This window comes from Gasterosteus aculeatus, chromosome 10, assembly GCF_964276395.1.
Source record: "Gasterosteus aculeatus chromosome 10, fGasAcu3.hap1.1, whole genome shotgun sequence".
Taxonomy (NCBI): Eukaryota; Metazoa; Chordata; class Actinopteri; order Perciformes; family Gasterosteidae; genus Gasterosteus; species Gasterosteus aculeatus.
The window spans coordinates 12013685-12031219 of NC_135697.1; the positions used below are offsets into that span (position 1 = coordinate 12013685).

General features: G+C 46.4%; 1 protein-coding gene across 1 annotated transcript; it reads left to right on the plus strand.

Moving 5' to 3' along the window:
• The first annotated feature begins 1015 nt into the window (after positions 1-1015).
• tbc1d5 (TBC1 domain family, member 5) lies at positions 1016-17447 on the plus strand. Its single transcript, XM_040188076.2, has 22 exons — positions 1016-1272; positions 5524-5570; positions 5692-5810; positions 6507-6564; positions 6753-6861; positions 7027-7116; positions 7359-7430; positions 8043-8110; positions 8199-8301; positions 8716-8804; positions 8914-8964; positions 9135-9204; positions 9999-10171; positions 10269-10411; positions 10897-11003; positions 12849-12934; positions 13543-13862; positions 14667-14875; positions 14973-15072; positions 15260-15339; positions 15439-15753; positions 16344-17447. Exons 3-22 carry the CDS (start codon positions 5711-5713, stop codon positions 16590-16592), a joined length of 2592 nt encoding a protein of 863 aa, XP_040044010.2. The 5' UTR covers positions 1016-1272; positions 5524-5570; positions 5692-5710; the 3' UTR covers positions 16593-17447.
• The last annotated feature ends 88 nt before the right edge of the window (positions 17448-17535 follow it).

Below are 17535 nucleotides of genomic sequence, written 5' to 3' on the forward strand. Positions count from 1 at the left end.
TAGAGGATTAAATCTCCTCTTATAACTGTGTCTCTGTTGGTGAGCTGATGTCATTGTTCGGACAGTATTATTCTGTGCCGATCACCAGGGCTCTCTGTACAAGCGGAGCTGTGTCTCCTCAAGCACATGCCCCCCCCCTCATATCCTAAGTCGCTTTTCATTCTTATTTTATTTCATTTATTCCAACTGCTATTTCGATCGTAGTTTTCTTCTCCCCCTCTTCCCCAGACTCTCATCCGAGTCTCCCACACTAGACTCACACAGTGCAACGTTCAAGCCCCATTTGGTCAGAATAGCTTCAAAGAGTAATTCAATAAACCTATGCTCTTTTTCTGTCAGCTGTTTCCATGACGATACCTAAGTCAGGGCCAGCAAGAGGCCATGAAAACCTCATTGTCAGCAATATTAGCTATAGTAATGATGATAATGGTGCTCTCGAAATGCCATCCGTGCCTGTTGTGATGATGATGGTGGCAATGATGGTCATTATGATTGCTTTGTGTTCACTCCCTCCACAACATAAACACACAAACACACACACAACAATGCACAAAGCCCATTAATGCCATTTAATGTCACTTCTATATTTTCACATGGATACTGTCGTTTGTACGACGCCCGTCCTGCTGCTTTTGTTTATCCCTGTTTTGTCTGTGGAAAGCACTTTGTGATACAGATAAAAAAACACTCTTCAGATACATTTGACTTGCCTGACCACAGAGGTTTCTGCAATTAGGTCCCCATCAAACCATCATGTTGCCCTCAACCTCATCTTTTAATTCTCCTTTAGGTTGAGGATATTGTAAATGCATCATGCACAGCTTCATACCCTGTATGTTTCTTAAAATGTAGCTTTGCTGCCACTATTTCATCATACACATTAATATTAACAATTGGGTTGATTAGAAGTTTTTTAGGTAAGTCATATTGATTTGTTTTTCAACCCCCCTGGATCAGGACTTTTATTGACTCATCAGGTAAACTCCACCAGTAGGTGTTTGACCTTTGACCCAATGGACAACTCACTCCATTTAAACACCAACTAATCACGCGACGCGATGGCTGCATTCTATAAAACGCTTTGCTGTTGATGTCGAGCCTTTTGAGACTCCGCCCGAAGCCTCGCGAGCGAGCAGCCGGAGAGGTCACGTGATCAGTCAGCTGATCTTCAGCACATCCGCCTGACCCAGCTGCTGTTTACAAATCAGCGGACACCTCCCCCCCCCCCACACACTGCACAGCAGAATGAGGAGTCCTGCGTGACCTGCACAGGTATCTGAACCACACTAGGACCCCCTTCCCCCCCGGGTTTACGGTGACCGTGTCGCGTTACTAGGACTTGTATCCGCCTCTCTCTCTCTCTCTCTTTTCGGGGGGGGGGAGAGATTCTTCTCGTGGCTCACAGCAGCATCCGTGTGTCGGAAGGGAAGCCGCGGGCCCCGTTCGTCGGGTCGCTTACAAACTCGCCGACAGCCAGTCCGTCGCCGCGATAATTTACCCGCTTCCCGTCACCGTGACGAGTCTCACTCACGCCGGCGACCGACGGCGCGTCGTCACAGCCGTTGCGCGCACCGAGCCTAGCTTAACCCTCCGCTAGCACGGCTAGCTGTCCGCAGGACACGAGCTAGCTTGGCGTTCGTTCGATAATCCTCCTGCTTCCCCCCCCTTCCGGAAGACTGACACCGTGTGCATGTCCCGAGTCCCGGGTCCAATTATCGGTATTTTTAGTCCTTTGTTGTCAATTATATTTGCTATACGGTTAAAAATAACCACCATAAAAAAGCGTTTCCTCTGGCTGGCCGACCGCGTCTAATGAGCTCGCAGTGCAGAGGTTTGGTAACGTCCTGCACTGGATGTCCAGTCAGTGAAAAGAGCGAGATGGGACCTTTAACCCAAGTGTGCATGTGCAGGGTGAGGAACTAGGCATTAAATCAGTGGCGCGATTCATCCCCTCCAGAGTAAGGAATGTGCATGTGCGCGTGTGTGTGTGAATGCATATGACGCTTCTTTAGAGGTTGTAAGAGGTGACCGCATCCAGCAATTCACAACAAAAAGCTGATTAAAGTGTTTAAATATATATGTAGTTTTCATCTTTTTACTCCTCCTGTTAGTCTGTTTTGCTTTTATAATCAGCTGGGTCCCATTGAGGGATAATTTGTCTTCTGATTGCAGGTCATATGGGTCTCCTATTAAAAAGAATCATAAAAAGGTTCAAACGGGGACAGATTGCAGCACAGAAACACACCCAAACGCAACAAGTTACACAAATAGAATTGTTCACTAAAAACAGAAGTACTTGAAGCCCCTCAGGTTAGAAAACATTCCTCTGCTTTTTGCACACAGACGTGTATTTGTCAGGTTTAATCTTTGCTCGTGTATTTGGTAATCGAATCAGTCGCGACCCAGCGAGGTCACAGTATTTCGCCGAGGTTAAGGCCCGCGCTTGTTCCCAGCCCGTTGAGGAGCATGTGACCCCGGGGGCCTGCCGGGCTCAAGCCGAGGCATGTGAGTTTGTTCAGCCGAGTCGTTTTCACGTCGACTGAGCCACAAGCTGCAGCATCGACTGCCAGTGACGGCGGCTCCTCTCATCGGCCGCCTGCAGGATCCTGTTTGAATATTCATCCCTTTAAGAGCCCCCCGTGTACTGGTTTATTCCTCCCAATCTATTTTACATAAGACTGCTCTGACAATAGCTCGTGGAAACGAAGACGAGAGTCCCGGTTCATTCCGTGGATTTTTGTACAGTAACTTATGCGGATGTCCCAGAATGAATATTCTTCAGGCACTTTGGTAAAACGTTGAAGCTTTCTTTTGGGCTTAGCATGAACGCTCTCCAGATTGTCCCCGCCTCTGCATTCTACAGAAGCTTGTTATAATAACGGTGTCTTGGCCGGCGGTGTGGAGGTGAACCCTCCCTGCCGATCGGCTGATCCGAGGCACTGAAATATTCTCAGGGCCCAAAAGAATGCGCTGCTTGCCTGGCTCGGCTGAAGCGTGAACACCGGGGGAGGTGGGGGAGGAATGTGTGGTTGCTTTCCGATTGAGTGCGCGTTGAAGTAAAGGGAAGTGAAACATTTTCTAGATCGCACATTGAGGTTTGTCGGAGGAAGGGGTTCGGTTCGAGGTTGTTTGACTTGACTAGACTGCCCAAAACTTTGCTTTTACTCCTTTTCAGATCCTGTTTGATGCTTGAGTGCTGGTAACATGAGAACGCAGTGCAGCAGTTTGTGTTGAGCCTCACGTGCTGCTGTTGCAAATCCCGGAACACATCTTCCACCTCAGAACAGATGGACGCAGTGTTATTTGTCTCTTGATTTATTTATGCATTTCATTATGTATTGATTTGATTATTTCATGAAGGATACGTGTTTTGAATTATTGAGGTGTGTCTGCAGGTGCTGCGCATTAAATTATGCAGAGGCTAATTTGGCTGGATTATTATGTAGTAAAGTTCGGATTTCGTTCGGCTCTGGGAAGCAGTAACGAAGGCCTCGTCTGCTTTGGCCGCATCGTGACACACACACACACACACACACACACACACACACACACACACACACACACACACACACACACACACACACACACACACACACACACACACACACACACACACACACACACACACACACACACACACACACACACACACACACACACACACACACACACACACACACACACACACACACACACACACACACACACACACACACACACACACACACACACACACACACACACACACACACACACACACACACACACACACACACACACACACACACACACACACACACACACACACACACACACACACACACACACTCCTCAGACAGGGAGAGATCTGAGAAAGTTTGGAATTGCATTTTATTTCTGGAATGAAGGGACGACTCGTAGATTTGGTCTTTTTGGGCCTTCGGGGAAAAACGTTCCTCAAATATCTTTTGACACTTGACCGTGCGGATGTGAATTGATGTTCCGTGTGAGTGGAGTGCAGTTATATCTGTAGATCCTCAGGAGAGTTTGACAAATCTTTCATGGCACTCTTTTAAAGTAAAATGGAGACGACAGGCTATTATTGGAGATACCTTTCTTCCTCTCCCTGTATATGTGGATTAGTTACGATTATTTAATTTGATATCCTTTTCATGAGCGAAAGGGAGAAAAAGTCCCTCAGATTTAAAGTGAGCATTAGTCTTTGAGGAGAACAGATGTTTCCTAAGAAAACAGCCGCATACATTATGCATATACAATTATTTCTATTTTACTGTGTAGCTGATTTATCGAGCGGGGTCCCATTCACATGGTTAATAGGTTTATGAGATGCCTTTTGTTGTGTTATTTCCACAATTAATAAAGTGAACGCAAACGTAACGCTCGGTGGAAGCGGCCTGTGTATCAGGCGAACCATATTCATGAACGTGGAATAATCCCAAACCGGATAAAGAGCGGAGGAAGAATTGTTTAACCTAGATAGTGATGCCGCTCAGAGGAAGTTCTACTACTCCGTCACAAATTGGATCAGGGTTCACCTGCTAGAACCTCGTACAATGTGGATCACACTGCTTTGTCTGCTGGACAATTTGAGCTAAAATCATTATAAATACATTTAAAACTTTACCTCATGATGAATAAACTGCCAATTGTCTTGATTTTATGGAGTGAATATGAATAGTTTCATCAATCTAAAATGTCAGAATACAATTGATAAATTCCCATGTTGGTTTCCTGGAGACATTGGTGGCACACTCGTCTGTTTTGCTTTGTCCAGATAGATTTGCAGAAAATACTTTCAGACCAACGAGCCACACGTTTGATTTGAAAAATGTGCTTGATGAATGACTCAAACAATTAATTGTGATTAGAAGTGTTGGAGATGATGAAGTGGTTACTGGACTCGTTGTTCCATCCCTGGTGGCCGAGCTTCAGACTTCACTAGCACACAAGTTTCTTGCCGCTGATGGTGAACCGCTCGAGTGTTTGTCCTGTTTGTTTAAAGATAATCTTGATTAACTAGCGAGATTTATAAATGATTCAGCTGTAATTTGTCCAGGTTTTACTTTCTGGCCCAAATTAAATAATTGGATTGTTGCAATCTAGCAACAGATCACAGAATTTTATTGGTATTCTCTTCTCACAGCATTTGATTCATGGAATGCTGTTGGTATTTAATGAGAATTTAAACAAATGTAAGATGATTAACAACCCTTTCTTTAATATGGATATTAGGACGAAATAACAATTTAATTCATAGTAATGAGTTGATCATTTTTATTTATTTTCATTTATTTCTTTGTTATAATTGTATTGAGGTCCTCGTATTAACTTTCAAGAGTCTGGCGATGTTTTCATCTGCTCACCAGGCCAAAGTATTATTAATATTAACTTTACTCTTAACTAACAAACATTTTCCCTTTCTTATATCACAGAATTTGTCAATTTCTTTTAAAATATCATTGTCTTCATTCCCCTGTGGGACTGACTGTTTAATTTCCTTAATGTTTATTCCTCTTCCTGCAGAGTTCTACTTTTTTCTGAGTCTTGGCGGAGAAGAAGCGGCTGTGACAGTAAGTTGAGACATTTAACAACTTTGGCAGTGCGGCCAAACTGTATTGATTCCACTAAATGGATTTTGTAAGCAAACCTTTGTGACGAGGTCAGAATAACATTTCCCGTTACTCGCTCCAGATCCGGCTGGGTCGCGGAAATGCAGCATCCCAATTTCGAGACCTGCCACCCGCTCCAGACGGACGAGCACCAGGAGACGGGCTTCGACCCGCTCAACAACTTCAACAAGAACCGCAGCAGTAGGTCAACTCGCACAGCACAGCAGACTAGGACCTGACCTCTAGATCACAAGCCTTGGAAACGAGATTCCAGAACCTTAAAACGTGCTTCTGTCGCGTCTGTTCTTTAACATCAGACTACTGATGGATGCCAAGGCGTTGATGAGTCACAGAGTAGACGACAGACTCAGTATAACTTGAGACATGTGAAGAAAGGAAAAAAAAAAAAGAAAAGAATTTGGAGCTCATTGCGAAGTGTGAGTCACGGACATGGACGCCCCCGGTGCTGAGGCTGTTTTTGTGTTTTTATGTTTACGTGCGAGTAAAAGATGTCGGGGGGGGACTGGCGTGTTGCGGAACTGATGAATATTCATGCTGAGTGTCCCCGTGGAATGATCTGCTCCTGTAACTAATGTTGATAGACAGCCCTCCGACTTGAATGCATGTTCACCTGCAGGCCAAATTAGACTTATTACTGCCAATGAAGAGGAAGAGGAGCATGGTGCTTCCCTCCGTCGTTCCTTCACCTGCTTCTGGCCCATTTCAAATAACCATTTGGTCCTTTTGATAGCAGCTAAGAGGCCAGTACCTTGTCATGGCAAAGTTGTCAAATGTTTTATATTTTTTTCTTTATCAAACTAGCTTTAGAAAATGACTTTCTCTATCACTGGTTGTTTACATCGCCCCCTTGTGGTTGTGTCTGTCTGCTTTTAACAGGAGGCTCTCTTGACAGCAGCACTTTCTCACAGTCTCAGTCAACCTTCCTCTCGTACAGGTGAGTGTTTGCAGTGTGTCCCCCCCCCTTTTCCCCCCGTGTGGGTGAACCATAAACTCTTGGCCCGGCTCGCCGCTCCCGCCTCCTGGTTTACTGGCTGGGTGACACACCAGATGGAACACTGTGCCCAACGTGGGTTTGATGAGTTCACAAATGTCCCCGTCCTCTGCCTCCCCTCCTCCGCGCAGGAAAGAATGGGACGACCTGTTCCTCAACAGTAATTACCTGGCCAGGATCCGGCAGGCGGGCATCAACGGTCGACTGCGGAGCAGCCGCTTCCGGAGCGTGTGCTGGAAGGTAAAAACCCGCCGCCGGCATCCCCGGTCCTATCGGGTGGGATCACATGGGGCCTTCGGCAGCGGGCCCCTTTTTTTCGCCGATTGCAGAGCTCCTTTGTTGCTCCTTTGGTGTCACTCGACTCCTAAGAGCGTACACACTGACCCGTGCTCTGGCTCCCCGCAGTTGTACCTCGAGGCTCTTCCAGAAGAAAGGAGCCAGTGGATCAACAAGACCAAAGAGCACCGGGCCCATTATGAGAAGATCAAAGAGACGGTGAGAGTGCCTCCGTGTGGCCGTTTCTCTCGGCGCCATGAGAACATGCTCTCTGCAGTTGGCTGCACGTGTGCATGAATAATTCTGTGTTGTATTATTGTGAGGAATTACTCTTCAGTTTCAACTACCACCAACATTTAAAACGGCGTGGAGCTGCTCACAGTTTAGGCTGCTTTACAAAATGTTTACCTTTCTGACAGTGGCCATCTGGTATTAACATTTTTCTTTTCTTTTTGTTACAGCACATCACTAACCCTCGCAAAGCAGGCCAGCAGGACCTAGTTGTCAACAACCCGCTGTCACAGGATGAGGGGGTGAGTGAGTGTGTTTGTGTCTGTGTGCGACAGTGAGTCGGTCTCCTTCTCGTTGTCAGTCGGTTGCTTTGTATTTGCATGCAAAATGTGACACTAATGCATTCCCTCCAGACTTTAGTTGCAACATTAATTAATGTTCTTTTATTTATATATATATATATATATATATATATATATATATATATAATGCGCGCGAGCCACTGAAGTTATTTTGGAATGTGCAATTAATAGTGTTTATAGTAGTTTTCTTTTAATTTCATCTCATAATTAATTTAAACTGTTGATGACAGACCAAAGAGCTGTCCTCGGCCTTCAGACATTTCCTAAGAAGGAAAATGGGATTTAGTACTAATTATGGAGAGTGTTCAATTTGTAGACTTCCTGTTGTTTCATTCAGAAGAACACAGCAGGTTAGCAACACAGACAGGAATAACATTTCCAATAATAAAAGTCTTCATATTTATTATCTCAGCGCAAGTGTCTAAATGCAAATAACAACCAGTAGTAGTACTAGCTACTCGTTATATGAAGAAGTTATTTTTGAGGAAACTTCAAAGGAAATAACCGAATGTAGCTCCTTTGGTTCTGAATGTTTTTTCCTCTCCTGTCCAGAGCCTGTGGAACAGGTTTTTTCAAGATAAAGAGCTGAAGGGGATGATCAAGCAGGACGTGTTGAGAACGTAAGTAACACCCCAACAGGTTTGTGACATCAACATGAAGTGAACCCTCATTTCTGTCTTTTCTGATTCTACTTCCATCTCATTTAAGGTTCCCAGAGATCCGTTACTTCCAGGACGACGATGTGAGGACCAAGCTGACGGACATTCTCTTCTGTTACGCCAGAGAAAATGAACAGTTGCTCTATAAGCAGGTACGAGATCTGAGGTAACGCGTTGTGAGTAATTGATTCATTTTGTGGGTGAAGTATTCCTTTTTAAATGTAGCAGTCGGACACTTTCGTTTTCATTCAAAGGTCCTTGAAAAATCAGTCCTTTTTCATTGGGCTTCCGTTCTAAGCTGTGTGTGTGTCTTTTGTAATCTACTCATTATCGGTGTCTAACAGGTGCCAGCGCATAAATAGATGCTCAGCAAAGCATCTTTTCTGCAAACTGGAAGTGACACATGGCCGGGCAGTGGCTAACAATATCCAAATTAAACCTGTCACCACAGATTAGAAAGCTCGTGCATCACTATTACAGAAGGACTGACCACGAATGAACCGTCGGTTCTCTCTCCCCTGCCCTTTCTTTTTACGTCTTACACGCTCTTCTCTGTCTGTCTGCAGGGGATGCACGAGTTACTAGCTCCCATAGTGTTTGTGCTGCACTGTGACCATCAAGCCTTCCAGCATGCCAGCGAGACGGCGAGCCCCAGGTCACTTCCCCATGACCACGACGCCGCTCACCCTCACCGCGCCCCCCCCCCCCACCCACCCATCTATTCAGAGTTGTGATCTTTTTTCTTTTTTTTTTTCGTTCCACAGTGAGGAGATGAAGTGTCTATTGAACCCGGAGTATCTTGAGCACGACGCCTAGTGAGTGCTCTCCTCATATCGGACAAATCGTGTTCAGAAGTTTTATTGCTTGTCAAATACTTGTTGTCCATTTAAGTTACTCATGTTTTCTTTCTCTCCGTCTGCCCTACACACACACACACACACACACACACACACACACACACACACACACACACACACGTCTGTAGCGCCTTGTTCTCTCACCTGATGGAGACAGCAGAGCCGTGGTTCTCCAGCTACGAGAGGGAAGTGAGGAAGGTCAGTGTGATCCGATCCAGAACCGCTTTTCACGCTGCTATAATGGCCGCGCGGAACACATGACATTAAACTTGGAATGCTGCCGAATGGCCATCAAACTTGGTTAAAATCCAGAGGATTTCAGTCCTTGTCGATCTTAAGACACCCGTGGTAACCATGGAAACAACAGGTGTGACGTAACGCCACAGCCGCTACTTCGTCACCAATACGTCAGGATGACAAACTAACTTGTGATATCTTTATAGAGAAAGCAGCCAATAATAATTTAACTACTTTCATTGTGTGTGCTGCACACACACAATGCAAGTAGTTCTTCACACAACAGCACGTCACAGTGACGTGTTTGTTGCCAGCAGCTCTTCTAATGGCTCATCGGGACCTGAGCTCCTTGTGCCGTTACTCCCTGCGATATTTAAAACTGGTTCACTGTCCACTGTTAGTAATTTCACTTTGAATGTTTCACATGATTTGCCATGTTTTCCCAGTTGGTTCGTTTTAACTGGCAGCAGTGGGAGATGTTGGGTTTACATTAGCCGTAAACGCTCAGATGTGCCAGCAGACGAGAATTGAATAGTTAACGGCGATTTACCGTCAATCATTCAAACTCGGGAAGGCAATTTAAACGCAGAAGGGGAACGTGCTGACACCAAACATCTATTCAGTGAGGCAATTACAGACTGGAAATAAAGTTAGGGGCCGTTGCTGATAGAAATGGGCTTTGTTTCTAAACCTATTCAGATGTGGTGATTTTTTTATTTTTATATGCCATTTCAAACAATGATCTACTGCTCCAGGGGAAGGACGAGATGCTGACCAGCATCCCGTTCGCACGGCCCCAGGACTCGGGGCCCTCTGTTGCCATAGTAACCAAAGTCAACCGTATCCAGGACCTGCTGCTGAAGAAGAACGACGTCGAACTCCACATGCACCTCAACCGACTGGAGATCGCCCCACAAATCTATGGCATGTCAGTACCCACTCCTGTATCTCGGTGCGTGTGACCCTTTGACCTCTTGAGCTGTACACAAACCCCGCTACCCTGTTTCCGTCCGTATGTCCTGCAGCCGGTGGGTGCGGCTGTTGTTCGGCCGCGAGTTCCCGCTCCAGGACCTGCTGGTGGTGTGGGACGCCCTCTTTGCCGACAGCATCACCCTGGACCTGGTGGACTACTGCTTTGTGGCCATGCTGCTCTACATCCGAGACGCCCGTACGCTCCCGTTTATTTCCAAAATAATCCAGGTGTTGTCTTTGTAGCGTGTGTTTTCATAAGGAACGCGTCACTGGAAGCCATTGAATCCCTGATGCTATAGATCCCGTGCCAAGGAACTACATGCCTCCAGCAGACGTTTCCAATCAATATGTGTGCTTTCTGTACACAGAAGGTAGAAGAAATGCTGGAAATAGATGGGAACGCGAGAAGAAAATCATTTCCAGTTAATCAGTGTTTTCAATGTGCAGCAAACGTTGGGCTAAAGGATAGTATTCCCATTGATGAAAACGTACGCAATCAATATTACGGTCCAAAAAATAAAGTCCATTTTGTGCGTTTTCAGACTGCTCTCAGATTTGTATTTATAACTAATTTAAAATTTTGCCACAGTGCAAAGGCAAGAATATGCAAGATTTAAATATGTTCTGATATTCATGGTCTGTGTACGGCATCACTAATACTGCGTTTGTTGTGTGTTTCAGTCATTGCTAGTAACTTCCAGACCTGCCTGGGCCTGTTAATGCACTACCCTCCGTTAGGAGACATCAACTCTCTGCTTCAAAAGGCTCTTTTTCTTCGAGATCCCAAAGTAAGCAAACCGCAGCAGTAGTGGGAACCTCTTGTGCTGTTTTCGATGTACATGCTGATTTTTGTTTCCCAAGAACCGTAGCTGTCGGCTTTAGTGTCTGTTCCTCTTCACACCAGTCACATTGTGGGATACGGAGCGCTTTCATTATGCCGGGTGCTCACAAGTTTAAATGGAGAAGAGAAAGTGAGGATTATTCCGTTCTTTCACAGGAGGCGGTGTTGTTGAGAGGCTTAATATGGTTCTCTGCGGAGGTTCTACACTTGCTCACCCACAGAACAAAACAAACAAGTCTATAGTGTAGACCAGTCAGTGTTATCGCACTGTGGGGGGAAAAGTGCATTACCGCCACACACGTCGGTTAGATATTTTAAGGCGGCTACTGCAAACACATGAAGCACAGGTGCAGTCAATGAACCGGTTAATATGGTCAAGAAAGGGAAGTTGCACAGACATGTAAATGTTGATTGTCTTTATACTTTGTGAACGCAAATAAAGCTTTCTAAATTCTATTACAAACCTGCAATATTTAAATCTCCTAGGTCACGGTCGAGACGGTCATACTTAGTGTGTGTGTGTGTGTGTTATATAAATTCCCTCTTGTTGAAGGGATTGTCTGTAAACATTGATATTACGGCTGTACATAAACCTCCCCCCTTCACTCATGTTTACATTTGAAGGGTTATTAGTATCTTGCAGGAACATTGAGCGCTGACACAAAGGGAGGCCGGCACTAAAAAGCCAGTCTAGCAGCATTCTAACCGCACCGTAAATTCCATTTTTAGAAGTAAAACAAAGTAATTTTTTTATTTAGGGTGGTGGCGTGATTAAATATGACGCCAGACCTTTAATGCTGGATTCCAAAGCCCTCAATCATTGAATGTTAACAGGACATTCAGTCCAGCCCTTATTGGTATGCGCCGCTGTGAGCGCTGAAAAGGTCGCTTCTGTCGCAGTGTCTCGTAGACACAATCAACAATGTCTAGACTCCTGGAATATGCAATATCTGCTAGTTTATTTAATGCCAACCATGACTTGGACCCAATAGAAGCCTAAAGGTGCTTTCAACAGATACATTTGAGTGAATAATATTTCTTTTAACTCAAGGTTGACTAAAAGGATCACTTATTGCCACAAAGTGTATGTACCATTTTGTAGCTTCTTTAAAAAAAAATTTGCTTAACAGTTTTGTGCACAAATGTCTCCCAAAAAGGCGTGACTGAACACAAAATGACCCTCTTCATAGTGACCGCTTCCTATTACAATCATGTAATTATGTCTGATGTAACACGGTGGGGACGCAAGAGATTGAGGGCGAAAACAAGAACTTGTGCTACCTCGGTTAACGTGACAACACTGCGAGCTGCAAACATCTGTAATCAGGATGTAGCGGATTAAAAAGGGTATTTCTGTCACATCTAAATCACACGCGAGCATCACATTCTTCCCATTACCCTTTTTATGTGCGTATCTACGTGAACCCACTGACCCGTACCGCATGCAAACCCCACTCACTACCTCCCTGGGAGGAGGAATCCAGCCAGGTGCTGATCCAACGCGACAGATCTCCCCCCCCACCCCCCCCAGGTTAAAGACCGTGTCACAGCACGTCCACGTCACCTTACACCTAGGCTAGAGGGCCTCATGGCTGATGACAACGGGGCGAAGGGGGGAGCAGGAGAGGCGCTCGTTGCTCATACGCAGTGACTCAGAAACGTCAAGGCGCTCGCGTCTGCTTGTTTATGTTTTCATGCGTGTGAACGGGTCGGGTTGATTGATTGTGTTTGCTCCGTTTATCACGCAGGCAGGAAACGTTTCCAACGTGTTTATTCTGTTCCCTTCCTGTAGAACTATCCACGACCGGTCAACTACCAGTTCCAGCAGAACCTGGATTACTACAAAACGAGGGGAGCCGACTTGATGAACAAGACACGGTAAAACACGCGCACAGCTGCTGGATGGGGAAAAAAAGTCACTATCTGATCATACTAGTAGTAAATTTGGTAATGAAAGATTAATCCTCTTGTTGACTTTAAAAAAAAGGGTTTGGAGTTTTCATCCTTTCATCATACTGGTTCATAATCAATCATCACTTTTTACATTGGAATAAGTATTCCATTTCTAAAGAAAACATTTTTAAAAAGGTCTTTATTCCAAGCATTTCTTAATGAACTGCTCATACTTTTCCACTCATGTCACTCAGTTTTTTGTTTTTTTTTGTTTGTTTTTTAAAAGGGACAAAGATGTTTAATGACAGTATGAAAATCCTTCCTGCAGAAGCTTAACATCTGCATGGTGGTCACTGCCATGACATTTTCTGTCATGGCAGTGACCACCATGCGGTCCTTTGGTCAACTTGCGTACAGCACAAAGCTGGAGAAGCTGACGACAATAAGGGATCGTTCATCTGATTTGTTTTTATCAAACGATGTTCCCTTTTCATCCCTTGAATAAGCTCAGCAGTAACGAGTACACACCACGTACATTCCTCCTACAGTATTGATCTTTATCTTCCTTCTTCTCAACGTACTTGTCTTTCCAGCTCTGGTTCCAGTACAAAACCGGCCCCGCTCAACATCAACAAGGTCTCCAGCAGCCTGCTGAACTTCGGCAGGAAGCTCATCGCTCCGGCCATATCGGGCGGGTCTGCCGGCATCTCGCCGATCAACAGCAGCGAGGTGCACTCCTCCTCTTCCTCCTCCTCGTCGACGTCCCCCGCATCGGCGCCGCCGGCGCCCGCCCTGTCCCACCCGCTGGCCGAGGCCCCGTCGGGCCAGGCCCCCCCGCAGACCCAGAGCCACGCCCAGACTCAGCACTACCGCCTGCTCAAGTCCGAGAGCATGCCCGTCCACCTCAGCAAAGGTCAGTGGGCGGGACAAGCTCGTGTTTGCAGCGCGCCCGCAGATTGACACCGGCGCAGCATATCTGAACACCTGCATCTGTGTGGCAGCATCAGCTTTGACGGCGATCTGTTAGATGTAGTTTTCAGGTGGAGGCTCTACTCTCTCAGCCCGAACTCACTCTGACACACAAGGCAACTGCTACCACGGCAACGGCTTGTGTGACAAACACCCTCGTCCGTTATAGCGTGTCCCCGACACACAGTCTGTCGTTCACGCATCCTGCTGCTTTAAAGCGGCTGGTTCGGTCCGTGTTCCGATAAATAAGTGTCCACAGAATGTAATGGTACATTTTGACCAGCAGAGGGCGGTCAACGCGCGCCACATGGACATTACACTGAGAACATTATGCCTTTTTAGATGGTTTCCTATTATCCGTCTGCTATAGAGGCTTTTTTACACAATTAATACAAATAAATTATTTATATATCTTGTTAATTTAAAAGATTAGTTAACAAACACTAACAGAACGACAGCAGAAGCACTGAAAGCAGGGACAAACGTCATTGAGGTAATAAATAAATCCACTTATTCTTGCTTTGTTAGAATTCCTTTGATTATTCCAACTATTTCCAAATTGACGCTTCACATTGTTAATTATAATCTAATGAATTTAAAATCCCCCTATTTCTGACACATTAATGGTCACGAATAAACATCCATGCTCAAGCAGTACTGTAGCCTTTCATCTGATGAGCTATCTGCCTTCTTTAATACAAACCGTACACCCATTGTACTGTATTCATATCTTGTCCATCTCTCTCAGGTCAAAGCTCCATGACGGTTAGCTCCTCTCCCAGCATAGAAAGCCTCCCTGGCGGGCGGCCTCCATCCGCCGCTTCTCCGCCTCTCCCCCCCTTCAGAGGGGGCGATGTCAGCACTTCATCTCCGCCCCTCTCCGCCACCAAGAAAGAGTCGTTCTTCAACATCACTCGCTCTCGCTCCCACAGCAAGAGCATGGGCAAGAAGGAGTCGGTGAGCAGTCCAGCGTGTCTCCTGTCTTCTCTTTGTCTCACTTCTTTGTCAATCCTAACGCCTCTCTTGGTTTCTTCACCCTCTGCTTCTGCGACAGGAGGAGGACCTGGAAGGCCAGGTGTCGTTCCTGCAGGGCCAGATCAACGATCTGGAGGCAATGAGCAAGTACTGTGCCCGGATGATGAACGCTCACATCTGTGAGTTCAGCGACTAGACATGTGGAGATTTGTCTTCTATTAAAAAAGCGTGTTAGTGTCTGAAATGCATGAATGCAGCATTTTGTTTGAACAGACATATTGATTCTATTGTAGGGTTGTTGTATTACCAAACATTTCATCACTGCTTGTAAAGCTCAGTGAGTGACTGCTTATTACACGTCCACAGGTAATATCCAAGAGGTGATACTCCAGGAACACCTGCAGAAAGAGGACGAGGTCCTAGTGTCCCTGGCTGGACTCAAACAGGTGGGTCTCAGAAAGTGTTCGATGTTTTGTCACGTGTTTTTTGTGTACTTGTACCATCTTCACACGTCTCCTGTCTCTCCTCCCCTTGGATCCTGTCAGATCAAAGACATCCTTAAGGGATCGCTTCGCTTCAACCAAAGCCAGCTGGAGGCCGAGGAGAACGAGGAGATCGCCATCGCTGACGATCACTACACCTCCACAGCAGCCGCTGAATCGGCTCGGAGCGCCAACAACCTCCGCCGTGACCACCGGCACCACCTGCAGCAAGCAAACAGCAGGCGGAGCCGGGACTCTGATCTGGACGGGAGGATTGTGAGCACAGATGAGAAGGGGGAGGATCCGCAGGGGGAGGAGCAGCAGCAGCAGGAGGAGGAGGTGGAAGAGCAGCAGGAGATGGCTCCACCTGAGCAACAGGTTGATTTACAATAATTCATCTTTTCGGGCTGCTGGTGATGCATCAATCACTCGGCTCAGACAGGATCCCCTTTCTGTTGTTTGCCCCTAATTATTTGACCTTTTGATCCTGTGTTCAGCATCTTTATTGCCAGCCCTTTTTTTCGTGCCAAAAAATCGTGCCCAGAGTGAAGCGCCCAGAGTTATTCTTCATACAGCAACCACATTGTTGCATTTCAACACATTGCGCTTTAGGGCCGAGGACTCAGCAGACCGGTCATGCCGCCACGGTTCAACTTCATCTACTTACTGCCCGAGATCAAGTTCTGTCTTGTTCTGTAAATAATTAAACGGTGTCTTTGTGCACCCAGGTGACAACAGTCACGCAGCAGCCGTTCTGATAGTGATGGATGGAAAAGTGACACTGCAGACCGGTGGTTGTTTCATGTGAGACGTCGATTCTTAGACTTGACTGACATGTTTGGTTATGTTTAGGCAACAGAACCCGGGGGTGCTAAACGCATCGGCAATAATTTCAAGTGAGAGGGGGGAGAGTTTCTGCAAAAGACCAGAAAAAGACACCGAGGACCCTTACCATGTCTCATGTGCAGGTGGCGCCTCGCCTCGGCTCCGAGGGAAAGAACTGGGACGACTACATCCTCGTACAGCCCGCGGCCGAGCGCACCGCTCTAATCCGACGGGGGCTCGGCCCGGCGCGGACGGAGCCCGAGGGCGCGGCCGGGACCTTCCACGACCCCCTGATGGCCGGCGCCGCCTCCTCGGGCTCTTCCAGCCCGGACGAGGGCTCCACCCACAGCAAGGACTCAGACTTCACCATCGTAAACCCGAATGACCTGTGAATGCGCCCCCTCCGCTCAACCCCACCCCTCCCATCGTATCCCATCCCCGGGACGTGACTTCAACTGAGGGGACATGGGGCTAAAGGGCGGGATCTGCCGTTTTGGGCTGAAAGTTTTTTTTTTTTTTTTTTTTTTAATTGCACATTTGAACCGTGGCGCTTCCAGCCGTGAACACCTTCCGTACTCCGTCCCTTTACCCGTGTTCTGTGCCACTCCGGCCCCGTCCCAGCTGACGCCGTATGCCGCCTCTCATCTCGCGAACCGTCTCATGATATGTAATTGTAGCACCCTGCACTACCAGAGAGGGTGCCAGTGAGCTGCTTAGCCTGGCAAATGAGCGCTCCGTTGGACCTCAAACCTGCAATTTCTGTACGTGGGGGGGGCATTACTGTAATCATTGGGAGTGTGATGGGCACACCTCTGCCTGTGTCTGTGTACGTCTCTGTCCTTGCAGAGGAAGCTCTCTCCTCTGGTACTCAAAGGAAAGAATGATGTCCTTGTGGAGGGCAGCGCCCCCCCCTCGCCCCCCCAACCAGTGCCTCTGACCGTTATTTGTCTCCCAACCAAACAAAAGCTAAGTCTGTGATCTTATTCTTTTTGTTAGGTTCCCTTTTTTAATTTTTAAGAAATCTTTTTAACCCTTTAGTTTAATTTCCTTGATATAAATGATTAAATGGTGTCTTTTTTTTGTTTTTTTTAATTGACTCCCCATGTGGACATTTTAATGTTATAACTGAGTTGTTTTCGTGTCCTGTGGAAACCATGTAAAGCGGCTCACGCAAAGAATGTCCCTCCAGCTGCTCACCGTGCATAATTTACTCGAGACCAATAAAACTCAATTGCTCTTACTACAAACCTGTTTTGGGAGTTCTGCTCTGAACTTTGTTAATGTGTTAACTCGTCTTGTGTGAATATCAGTTTGCACGGTGTTCCATGACTTCAG

Excerpts from the sequence above, each read along its gene's own strand:
- tbc1d5 (XM_040188076.2), top strand. The coding sequence starts at position 5,711 with ATGCAGCATCCCAATTTCGAGACCTGCCACCCGCTCCAGACGGACGAG. Across the intron at positions 7,117-7,358 it reads ATGAGAAGATCAAAGAGACG|CACATCACTAACCCTCGCAA; the intron begins GTGAGAGTGCCT and ends TTTTTGTTACAG. Across the intron at positions 10,172-10,268 it reads GCCCCACAAATCTATGGCAT|CCGGTGGGTGCGGCTGTTGT; the intron begins GTCAGTACCCAC and ends TATGTCCTGCAG.